Source organism: Terrapene carolina, unplaced genomic scaffold, assembly GCF_002925995.2.
Source record: "Terrapene carolina triunguis isolate 2854851 unplaced genomic scaffold, T_m_triunguis-2.0 Scaffold193, whole genome shotgun sequence".
Lineage (NCBI taxonomy): Eukaryota > Metazoa > Chordata > Testudines > Emydidae > Terrapene > Terrapene triunguis.
Genome location: NW_020664544.1, coordinates 7,199,267 through 7,210,997, shown reverse-complemented (window position 1 = coordinate 7,210,997; position 11,731 = coordinate 7,199,267). Strand labels below are relative to the sequence as shown.

The following is an 11,731-nucleotide window of genomic DNA, read 5'->3' as shown; positions in this document are numbered from 1 at the left end:
CTTCTCCAAGGCACTGACTAATTTGAGGGCCGACAGACTCTCCCCTCATGCCTCGCGGTGTCTGGGCAAACAGCCCATCCGGACAGTCCTGCGGGTGCCCCGTGCTCGCTCCCCTCCTCCCTGCCCCGATCCCCGTTTCATTTTGAACCTTTGTTTCCATCTGCTCCTTCCTCCGCTCCCTCCCCGCCCCCCCGGCACTGTGGCTTTGACTCAGCCCGGCCACCTATTTCCTCGTTATCCAGCAGCACGATAATCCCGCTCGTCCGCCGCGGCAGATGGACCGAGCCCTTCTCGGCCTGTGTTTTTCGGTTTAATCCGCGTCTATTCCGGTCCGCCGGGGCTGGGCTTTTCCCATCTCCCTCCGCTCCCGTGCTGGAGTTGGGTGTTCCCGCCAGCTCACGCGTCGGGCTGGCTCTGGGCCTCGTCCTGGGTTAGAATCGGACCCAGACACAGAGAGCGAGAGGCCACGCTCTGGCAATGCAAGGGGGGCCTTGGTGGCAATGCGAATCAAATCCTCTCTCTTTGGGTCAGTGGGGATTCACCCTCCCCTGGGCTTTCTGGCTGTCTCGCCCTCTCTCTCGAGGCTGCTGCCTCTCCTGCGGGAGCAAATAACCCCCAGGGCCAGCCTTAGGCATACGCAGCATACGCACCAAATTGCCCCACATTTCATGGTGCCCTAGGCAGCTGCGTGCTGCATACGCGGCAGCACCAGCCCTCGCGACCAGCCCTATCCCGGGCAGCATCTGCACGTGCGTCTCCATCTGCTCAGCCCTGCAGCTGGACGTGTCGGCCCGTGGCCCCTCGGGCCAGGTCCTGGGAAGGGGGGGGCGGAGTGACCGGGTCTCGGCAGCTGGGCTGCTTGTCGCCCGACTGCTCCTGTGTCTGGAGGGGCGGGGTCGTGGGTCTTACCTGGGAGTCTTGATCCGTCCCGGGCCAGGCCGCAAGTGTCAGAGGTCGTCGGTAGCAGGAGGCCGCCCAGCCCTGGGTTGCTTTGGGCTTTTGTGACCCAGCCGTCGGGCCCTGAAATCGAGATGTGGGTGTGGGGCTTGTAGCGGGACTGTAGGATGAGCCGGAGGCTGCTGGCGGACTCCCCGAGCCTCTCCCTGGATTGCTGGGGCCGAGAGTAGCACTGCCATGCCCTGGGCGGCGCTCGGGGACCCACACACCTCCAGTCGCTGCAAAACGTTTTCCACTCCGCCCTTTGGTTCTGCTGGCCACGCGCCTACTTCGTTCGGGGCAGCTCCCCCCAGCTGGCCCAGCAAGACCCCAGCTCTCTGGGAAGCTGTCTACTCAGCGCGTGGAGTCCAGCCCCTCTCGGAAAGCTGCCAGGGTTGTCTGGTCAGCCCTGGTAAACTGAGGCAGCCAAGGAGCCTCTATGTGGTATTTTATAATCACTGGGGTTGTGAAGGCTGCCCTTTGTTGGGGTAGCTGCTCTGACGTGGTCCCCAAATCTCGTTTGTGACACCCGTCGGAGGGCCGTCCCCGCCGAAGCCCCGACCCCCTTTCGGGGAGATCAAGTGTTAATCCCAGGGTCAGCGCCCCCCTTCCCACTAGGGCAATCCTTTCACCGTAGCCCCAGCCAGCCCCAAGGGAGGAACCCCAGCGAGAGAGACTTAGCGAAAGTTACGTGGGTACCTGCCCCGCTCCAGTGCAAGGTTGAGTTGCTCGGCCCTAGATGAGCATACTGCCCCCCTACCGGGCCCCTGCAGCCATTCACACCAGGGCAGGGAGGTCCTGCGGCCCTACGGCTCAGATTCCCTGGTAGGAATGACACCCGCCCCCGGCGCTGGGGAGAGGGAATCTGGCCCTCGGGGCTGTGCCGCTGGGCTGTAGCCAGCCGTCTCCGCCAGGGAGACCCAGCCAGGCGTTCTGGTGAGCAGAGGGACCCGCAGGTTCTGCCTGTGTCCTGCAGCCTCGGTGAAGAAACCCCCTTTGGATTCATCACAGCCCCCCCGCAAGAGGCACCAGAGCCGCTGGGGGGTCCCATCGTCCTGGGTGCCTGGGGTGAGAAGCCGCAGCGGGGCCAGGAGAATGAGACAGAGGGTTTCGGGCTGGGTGGCAGCGACCCCATGTCCCCCCAGAGTAGGGCCGTGGCACGGGGTCTCCCCTCCCACGCCCCCGGGATCCTGCGGGCTCTGGCGTTGTTCACCCTTTGCCATCCCTTGCCAGGTTTCGCCCTGGAGAAGGTGCCGCCCGACCTGGACGCCATCGTGATCGGTAGCGGGATCGGAGGCCTGGCCGCGGCGGCTGCCTTGGCAAAGGCCGGCAAGCGGGTCCTGGTGCTGGAGCAGCACGACCAGGCGGGGGGCTGCTGCCACACCTTCCAGGAGAAAGGCTTTGAGTTTGACGTGGGTAAGCGGTGGGAGGAGCCTGCTTGATGACGTCAAAGGAGATGCTGGATTCCTTGGGGCCGGGGCCAGCCTGTGGGACCCCCCCACAGCTCCTTGCCTGGGCGGAGGGCAGTCCCTCCCCCGCCCAGCACACATACTGGGGAAATGGGGTCAGGGTGTGGGGGCTTCCCCCGCTCCCCAGCAGGAGTGCTGGGCAGGCGGAGCAGGTCGGGGGCGTGGAGGTGCCTTTTTTCCAGGGACCCCCCCCAATTGGGCAGGGGCGAGCAGACGGGGGAGCAGAAGGGATTGATGAGCCATACTGGCTGGCACAGTGGGCACCGCCTGCCTCACCTCTGTCACGGGTTTTGTGGGCATCGCAGCAAAGGAGAGTTGGAAGGCGGGATCTGAAAGCGGGAGAGGTCTCACTGCATGACCTGGGGGCGGGGGACAAGTCCCGTCCCTGCTCTGTGCCTCAGTTTCCCCATTTGTAAAATGGGAGGTCATGATAAGGACCTGCCCCACAAGTGGGCAGTAATATCGGTACCAGGTCGGAAGGTGGTCTGATTTCTCTAGGGGATGGTTGTGCGAAGATCCCCCCACCCCGGTGCTGGCACACCCTCTCTGCAGTGTGCCGTGGGGGACACGGGGCCTAACAGCAAGGTCAGCTGAGGTCAAAACCAAACCAAAACCCCCCAGCTCCACCTCTCTGAAGGTGAGTCCAAGAGCAGGATGATGGCTAATTGGTTTACTTAATTCCCTAGCAGCTGCTGCTTTTGTCCTGCCGCTCTAACCCCTGTGGGCCGCCAGATTCATGTCAGATCTCATAAGCTAAGCAGCGTGGGGTCTGACCGGTAATTGGATGGGAGGCTGCCCAGGTGGCTACCGGCACCAGGGTAGGTGGGCTCGGCTGCTTCCTCTGGCTAGCCCCAGTGGGTTATGGGTCTGGCCCGGATCTCCCGCTTTTCTCCAAGCCCCACCCCCAAAGATCTCACCTTCCAAGCCCCGCCCCCCTCCATATCACCGGGGCTAACCCTTTCTCTTGCCCTCCTGGCCCGGCAGGCATCCACTACGTGGGTCAGATGCACCCAATGGGCATGCTGCGGGTGGCTTTGGACCAGCTCACGGACGGGCAGCTGGAGTGGGTGCGGCTGGAGGACCCCTATGACTGCGTGACGGTAGGGGACCGGGACTACCACTTGCGCTCGGGGAAAAGGACCTTTGCAGAGGAGCTGGAGAAGCAGTTCCCGGCCGAGAAGGTGGCCATCCGGGAGTTCATGAGGCTGTCCAAGGTGAGAGCCGAGGTCGCGGAACGGCCCCCTGGCTGCAGCAGCCCCAGCTGAGATCAGGGCCCCATGGTGCTTGGTGCTGTACGTGCGCCCAGCGACAGAACCTGGCCTTGCCTGGGTGGGGAAAACAGAGACACAGAGGGGGAGGTGACTTGCCCAGGGTCACTCAGAGCAGGGAACAGAGCCCTAGAGTCCTGAGGCCCAGTCTGATGCTCTGACCACTGGGCCATTCTGCCTCGTGATGCACAGGTGCCATTGTGCTCGAGAGTCTCCCGCTCAGGCTCTGGGATGGCTGGGGCCCTCTCCCTCCCTTCCTGGGGGAGGCAGAAGGCTCTGCCAGGCCCGTTACTGTGGGTTGCTCTCACCTTTCCCACAGGTGGCGGCGACACGGGTGCCCCTCATCGCCGTGCTCAAGATGATCCCCCTCTGGCTGGCCACGCTGCTGATCCGCACGGGCCTCGTTCACTGGGTCTCCCCCGTCTTCAAGATGGCGGACACCAGCCACAGCCAGGTCGTGGAGCGGCTGACGGCCAACAAGGACCTGCAGGTGGTCCTCAGCTACTTCTTCTACGGTGAGGTGGGCCCCAGCCGCCTGCCCACAGGGGTCCCCCCCCCACGAGGCAGGGTGCCCCAGGTCAGCGGGCTTGGAACCGCGGTGCCCACTGACTGCTGAGCCACGCCAGGGGTCGCTGGATGGCAGAGGAGCTCTCCAGGCCCTGGGGATGTTTTACACTCCTGGGGACGTCTTGACCGTACTGGTGCCGCTCCATGGAAGTCAGTGGGGTTGTGTAATACACTGACTGAGCGGGGTAGGGGGACGGGGGAGCTGTTGTCCTGGAGTATGTAGCCAATGATTTTTGTTTATTATTCATTTATTATAAGCATTATTTATGCTTTTACTTTATAGTTTGTTTAGTTTATTATTCATTTGTTGTGTGATGTTATGATTAATGAACGTGTTGTTATATATAATACCCTCAATGGTGTAATATAACAGCCTGCTACTGCCTTACAGCTGGTGGAGTTACTCCCTTAGCTCAGTGGGTAGGCGCGTGTGTTGAGGGTACCAGTGTTACCCGGGGTTGTCAGAACCCCTAACAGGGGCAACTTAACTATTTCACTCCAGGAACAAACCAACAGGAACTCAGCGATTCTGTCTGATCAAGGATTAAATGTGCTCTTGTCTAACACCGCACTTTATTAGATTTAAGCGCACACAGACTTAAACAATAGGTTTAGAACAGGAGTCGGCAACCTTTCGGAAGTGGTGTGCCGAGTCTTCATTTATTCACTCTAATTTAAAGTTTCGCGGGCCAGTCATACATTTTAACGTTTTTAGAAGGTCTCTTTCTATAAGTCTATAATATACAACTAAACTATCGTTGTATGTAAAGTAAATAAGGTTTTTAAAATGTTTAAGAAGCTTCATTTAAAATTAAATTAAAATGCAGAGCCCTCCGGACCGGTGGCCAGGACCCGGGCCGTGTGAGTGCCACTGAAAATCAGCTCGCGTGCCGCCTTCGGCACTTGTGCCATAGGTTGCCTACCCCTGGTTTAGAACATCCCAGCTATTTACCAATATTCGGAGCCAGTATTGAGTCATCCATGACAGATCAGCGCTGGTCAAACGCCTCCCTGCCGGGAAGTAAAGATGTCAGGAAAATGTCTCTCCCAGGATAGCTTCCCGGGACGGCTCCCAAAGTGCACTCGGCTCATCTAAACTTTTTATAACTAACTTCTACAAAACACATGGAGAATGACCCGCTACTAAATCGTCACTTTTCTAATTTTCAATAAACTTGTACTATCAGCGCTGTCTAGAGTCAAAGCCATCCATCCACATATCTCCACGTTCTGTTATTTCCTTTTCCTCCCCTCCTCCCATTCTGATTAGCAAAACTGCCAGCAGTTACGAGTTTGCTTCTAAAAGCCTGTCTCCAAATGAACTCTTCATTAATATGGTTGCAATTAGCTGGAGCACATTCTGGGGTATCTGCCCCCTTCAAATCCAGGGCAACCCCATGTTCAGGCCTTGCCGATGTCTGGGTCATTCCAGGGCAAGGACGTGGCCTCTGGGGTTGGAATGAAATCCGCGGAGGGAGTGGTTACTTTTTGTGACACTTTCCCTCCCCGCCAGGCGTTCCCCCCCGGGACTCCAGCTTCCTCATCAACGCCCTCATGGTTCACCACTACAAGCGCGGCGCCTGGTATCCACGTGGGGGCGCCAGCGAGATCGCCTTCCACGCCATCCCGGTGATCCAGCGGGCTGGAGGTGCTGTGCTGGTGAGAGCCCGCGTGGGGAGGATCCTGATGTCCGAGGGCGGCGCGGCTGTGGGTGAGTCCCCAGGGGCACCTGGGTTACCCCCTCCCCAGACGGCGGAAGTGCGTCTCCTAGGGTCTGGTGTCCTTGTCTCCCGGCAGGAGTGACGGTGCAGAAGCGGGGCCAGGAGGAGAAGGTTTATGCCTCCGTAGTGATCTCGGACGCTGGGATATTCAACACCTTTGGGACGCTGCTGCCCCCCGAGATCAGGAACAAAGCAGGTAAAGGGGAGCAGCCCCCTGGGACCTCAGCAGAGGTGGGGTCTGCCCCACCCCTCTCCAGGAGCCCAGGCAAGGGCCCAGTCTTGCAGACGGCTGGCCCCTGCGAATGAGCGGTCCGTGGGGTGGCAGAGAGAATGGATGGGCGCGGCTGCTGTCCTGCGCTCCTGGCGCATCTGGGATGTCCTAGGGCGGCCCTGTGGATCTGAAGCCTGGGCCTCCAGACCCCAAAGCAAAAGACTGGGAGCAAGACCACAGGGGCAGGAGCTGGCTCAGAACCCTCTGTGCCCGGTGCCCCAGACACTAGCAGGTGCGGGAGAACCAGACTGTGTTAGCCTGGGGTACAATGGCTAACGACCCCGCGCTCTCTCTTACAGGGATCCAGTCTGTGCTCGGCATGGTACAGCACGGCATGGGCTCCTTCCTGGTCTTCGTGGGCCTCCAGGGGACCGCCGAGGAGCTGGGCATCAAATCCACCAACTACTGGATCTACCTGCACAACGATCTGGACGAGATGTAAGTGACAGGCCAAAGGTCCCTCGGACTAGGTGTGCTTCTCCGTCTGTCCCATCTCTGACACCCGGGTCCTGGCCCCGGGCCTCGGTCAGTACAGATCCTGTGGTGCTCTTCACCGTAGAGCATCTTAAGGCCAAAAGGGGTCAGGTCGTGGTAGACCTTGCGACCCGGCCCCAGTCTAGCCTTTAATTTGCGTTATGGTAGCGCTGAGGGACCCCAGCCGGGAGCTCGGCCCTAGTGCTGGGCACAGAATAACAGAGGAGCTTACATTGGAAACAACCCTCGGCTGATTCCATTCTGCCCACCCTCAAGCCGCCCTCCTAGATTCCCAGGTGGGATTTTTCCTCCTCTCCTGCCCGGTGCTGCTGAGCTGGCAAACAGCTGCTATGTCCCGCCCCAGAGGTGGCTGCATTTCAAGGGCGAGTGCTGGGATCCCTGCGCGTCCCTTACCTGCCGCACCCTTGGGGAGGTGAAGGGGAAACCGAAGTAGTCATGGAAAACATGATGCAACTGAAAAATGCCCACGTTCATCCGAAGACACTGACCGGAGCACTGTTAATAACTGAATTCGATAGACAGGGTCTGTACTTTAAAGTGTGGCAGATGGACGGAGCCATAGAAAGTTACTAGGCCTTGTCCTCTCTATGTTCCAGTGGTTATTGTTGATGTTAGAATAGCAGCTGAAGGGCCCATTGTGCTAGGCGCTGTACAAACAAGTAAGAGGAGACTGTCCTGGCTCCGATGGGTTTATGATATAAATAGTTGAGAGACAAAGAGAGGGAGGGGAAACTGAGGCATGGGGCGGGGAAGCAACTAGCCCAAGGTCACCCAGGAGGTCAGTGGCAGAGCCTACCCACTAGACCATGCTGGCTTTTCAAGCGCTTTGCTTCCCTTCTGGCTCGAAGGGTCTGTCCACACAGTCGTGGTGGGGGGTGATTGCGGTAGAGACATCCGCTAGGGGACAGCCGCGCTGGAAACGCGACAGCGGCCGAGCTGTGGCGCTGTAGTGTCGACGCGCCCTGCAGCGATGGAAGGGTTCTTCTGTTGCAGGAGAGACGGTGGCTCCGAGGGGCGGGAGGGGTGACCTAGGCGTGGGGGTCGGGGTGGATTAATTACACCGCCCAGGGCAAGGCGCAGGGGCTAACTCCGTCGTGCAGACCAGCCCTCTGCCTGGGCGGACTTGTCGGCCGTACCAGATGGAGGTGGTGGCGGGACAGGGCGAGAGCTAGATGTGTCCCGGCTCAGCCGGCGCCTGTGACCTCAGCCTCTCACCCTACCATGTGCTGTGACCCAGAGCTGCTCGCATGCCAGGGGTCGAGGTCAGACCTGGAGGACAGGGCCCAGGGGAGCGGTTGGCGGCTGAGTTCACTTGTAAGGGGGAGGTGATGGGAATTGCCCCCTGGCAGAACACAGAACGCAGCTGAGATCAGGGGCCCGTGGAGCTTGGTGCTGTACGTTCGCCCACTGGGCAGCATTGTTACTCCATGCACAGGAGGGGGTGGGGGTAGGTGGCGAGGGCAGCTCATGGGTGCAGAGGGCTGGGGTGCAGCCCCCCACTTCCCCTCCTCCCCAGGAGATCTGGCATCCTGCTGTGCCATTTGTGCCCTTTCTGGTCCTTTCAGGATGACCCGCTACGCTGCCCTCAGCAGGGAGGAGGTCAGTGAGAACGTGCCCATGATGTTCATCACCTTCCCGTCAGCCAAGGACCCCACGTACCAGCAGAGGCACCCAGGTACCCACCCGGAGACCGGGAACCATTGGGGGGTGGGGCGGGGGGATATCTGCCCTTGGAAGTGGGGCAGGGGGCAGCGTGCCAGGTGAGGGGAAGAGAGGGGGGCCGTGCCGGGATGGCACAACCTTGAGATGCCCCGAACCTAGGGGGGTAGGACACAGCAGGGCAGAAATGAGGACTGAGGAGGTTCCTGTTCATGGAAGGTCAAGGAGATGCCGCCTGGCCGAGGACCAGCAAAACCGAGCCGTCTCTGTACCTGCTGGCCACCCTGCCCAGTAGCCAACGGGTCACACTTCTCACACGGACCTGTTGCCCCATCCTTAAAGCCCTGCTACCCTCCGTATGGTGCCCCTGGATCTAAGGATCATGCCAGCCCCTGGCCAATGGTGAAATGTCCTGGGGACAAACCCGAACCATTCGAGGGCTGGAGAAAACGCCAGACAGGGTGTTGTGCTCGGGCTCTGGTGCTCTCCCGACCTCCTAGGCAGGAGAGCCCAAGCGCCAGCCCCAGCCCCAGCATTCCCCCTCTCGTTTTCAGGACGCTAGAGGAGCCCGGCTCGTGCACGTCTGGCTCCGCGGGCCGGGAGGCTCGCGTCAGGGTCGTGCTGTCTGGGCTAAGCTTCTCCACTCCAGCTGCCCCCGGAGGGAGGCGCTGCTCCCTGCTCAGCAGGTGACGCGGTGGAACCCAGTCGCTTGGGGCTGAGCTAGAAAGCAGGTTCCTGGTTCACGCCGGCTGAAGACCCGGTCCCATCTCTTTCAGGCCGATGCTCTGTCCTAGCGCAGTGGCTCCCAGCGATACGTCGCCCTGGCCACACGTGCTCAGCTAGGACGGCCAGCCTCCCCCTCCCCCCCGAGCACATTTCAGGGGGCTCCAGATGTCCTTCTCCCTTTTGGGGGGCTGGCCCAACATCACAGAGTGGGGGAGCATTGGTGGGGGCAGGGGCCTGTTCAGGAGGGTCTCCAGAGGTTTGAAACCAGAGCTCTTTCCCCTGTCCTCTTCCAGGCCGGTCCTGCATGACCATCCTGACCATGGCTCGCTACGAGTGGTTCGAAGAGTGGTCAGGGGCCGGTGTGAAGAACAGAGGGGAAGACTACCACGCCTACAAGATGGAGATCGCCCAGCGGCTGCTGGACATGGCCTTGGAGAGGTTCCCTCAGCTCCGTGGCAAGGTGACGCCCCAGTAGACTCCTCCAGCTGGCCTGTGCTGGCTTCTACTGGAGTGCCAGTAGCTCTGTGACCAGTGGCCCCTGGGATGTTCACGTGTTAACAGCTTTTTAGCCCCCTCTTCCCAGCGAAGCCAAGGCCTGAGAGCGGGCGGGCGGGCGGGCAGGCAGGTGGAGTGGGGGTCCAAGGACAATGGGACAAGGACCCTGACCTGGAAGGACTTGGGCCCTAGAGTCCATGCTGGGGGGGTGGGTTGAGGGGCAGGGCGGGGGGCTGGAAGGGCTGGCGGCGGGGGGTTCTGTAGCCCCACGTTTCTCCCTGGCCTGCCTTTTCTCACCCTCCCTGTGGGCAGGTGGAGTTCTTGGAGGCGGCCTCTCCTCTCACCAACCAGCACTACCTGGGGGCGCCCCGCGGGGAGATGTACGGGGCCGAGCACCACGTGAGCCGCTTCGCGCCGGCCGTCGTGGCCACCATGCGGGCGGAGACGCCTGTCCGGAACCTCTACCTCACGGGTAAGGGCAGCCTCCCTCCCCGGCACCGTCCCCCCCCCCCCCCGCCCCGGCCGGTGGAGCTCACCCCGCTCGGCCTAGGCATTGGGGTGGCCCAGTGGGCCTTGGCGGGGGCCTGGCAGGTTGGCAATCCAGCCAGAGCTGCTGGGGTCCCACCCCCTACTCTTGGGTTGAGCCCTGACATCACAGGAGCGGGGTGTGGGGGGTGTCCGGGTGGCGGGAGGGCCCAGGGGCAGCGTGGCTGCTCCGCTCTCCGACGCCCTCGCTTGTGTCCCCCATCCCAGGGCAGGACGTCTTCAGCTGCGGCCTGGCCGGGGCCTTGCACGGCGGCCTCATCTGCGCCTCCGCCGTCCTCAACCGCATCCTCTACGTGGACCTGCTGCTCCTGAAGAAGAGACTCAAGAGAGAGCGCGGCAAGAAAGCAGCCTAGGGGCCCCGGGGGGTGGACCCCATCCCTGCTCACGTGACCCATGGACTAGCTGCCCCACCTCCGGCCTTTGGTGCTCAGCCTCGCCGTGCCCCAGCGCTTTCCCTGGGGCCGGGAACGTGCCAGAGAAGGAAGGTCAGAGCCTCGTCTACACACACGTTCTCACCCCCAAACCCGCTTCTCCATCCCCAGTCTGGGATTCCCCCCCGGCCGCTGGCTCTGTGGATCGGTCTACACGGCAGTTAGACCCCGGCGGCTGGCCCGTGCCAGCTGACTCGGGCTTGCGGGGCTCGGGCTAAGGGGCTGCTTCATTGCGGTGTGGACATTTGGGCACGGACTGGGGCCTGGGTCCTAGGACCTTGTGCGGTGGGAGGGGCCCAGAGCTCGGGCGGCAGCCCAGGCCTGAACATCTGTGTCTCCAACTGCCGGGCCATTGCCCTGGAGTGAGGAGACAAAACCCAGCCTGGCTTTCTGCCTATGACAGCCCAGACCGGGGAGGGGCTGCGCCACCCCTGCCCTGCTGCCTCGGGTGCATTGCAATCACCACCCTGAGTGTCTGAGTAAAGCCACAGTCCTGGTCCAGCAGCTCTGACCCAGCGGCCTGCCAGCCCTCGCCAGTCACACTCTGGCTACACCAGCCTGAGTTACCACGCGCCGGGTGGCCTCAGCACATTCCCAGGCCCCGATTCCCCCCCAAAACGTGCGTTCTGCACTGTCCAGCCCTCGCCTGCGCAGTCCAGATAGATCTGGTCCGTTGCCCCTCTGAGTGGCTCAGTTTACAACTGTCTGCCACCTTCAAACAGTTCACAACCCTGGATTCGTTTGGATTAAAGAATCCAATGAGTGTATTGAACGACAAGAGCGAGATTTGAAGTGAGGACCAGTAGAAGGCATTAAAGCCAGAAATGGTTACAGGAGAAATAAAGGTAAAACGCTTTCTAGACTGAAACTGGGCCGGGTTCAAGGGGAAATTCGCACCCCAGGTTCCCTGTAACACTGCTGACCACGTTCTCAGGCCAGGATCTGCTCCCAAAGGTTGTCTTCGGCGCAAGAGAGCAGGACATGGCTGGCTGGGGAGCGATCCCTTGGGGTGTTTTTGCCCCTCATTTTTATAGTTCAGCCACCCTTTGCAAATGCATTTTCCCGAGGGTCACCCCTAGATAAAGGTCATTCTCGGAGCACGGACACCAAAAGCTGCTGTGGGTAGAGGGTCCATGCTGCTTCCCCT

The 11,731-nt window shown here is 61.0% G+C and overlaps 1 protein-coding gene across 1 annotated transcript in view; it reads left to right on the top strand.

Annotated features, from left to right (window-relative positions):
• LOC112106261 (all-trans-retinol 13,14-reductase-like) overlaps positions 1-11,452 on the top strand; it is a 12,587-nt gene extending 1,135 nt beyond the window's left edge. Inside the window, exons 2-11 of the mRNA XM_024199422.3 lie at positions 2,170-2,352; positions 3,390-3,619; positions 3,993-4,188; positions 5,754-5,951; positions 6,038-6,157; positions 6,532-6,670; positions 8,293-8,402; positions 9,406-9,572; positions 9,920-10,079; positions 10,361-11,452. Coding sequence (XP_024055190.2) covers positions 2,170-2,352; positions 3,390-3,619; positions 3,993-4,188; positions 5,754-5,951; positions 6,038-6,157; positions 6,532-6,670; positions 8,293-8,402; positions 9,406-9,572; positions 9,920-10,079; positions 10,361-10,506 — 1,649 coding nt within the window. The 3' untranslated portion in view covers positions 10,507-11,452. The remainder of the gene's footprint in view (positions 1-2,169; positions 2,353-3,389; positions 3,620-3,992; positions 4,189-5,753; positions 5,952-6,037; positions 6,158-6,531; positions 6,671-8,292; positions 8,403-9,405; positions 9,573-9,919; positions 10,080-10,360) is intronic.
• The last annotated feature ends 279 nt before the right edge of the window (positions 11,453-11,731 follow it).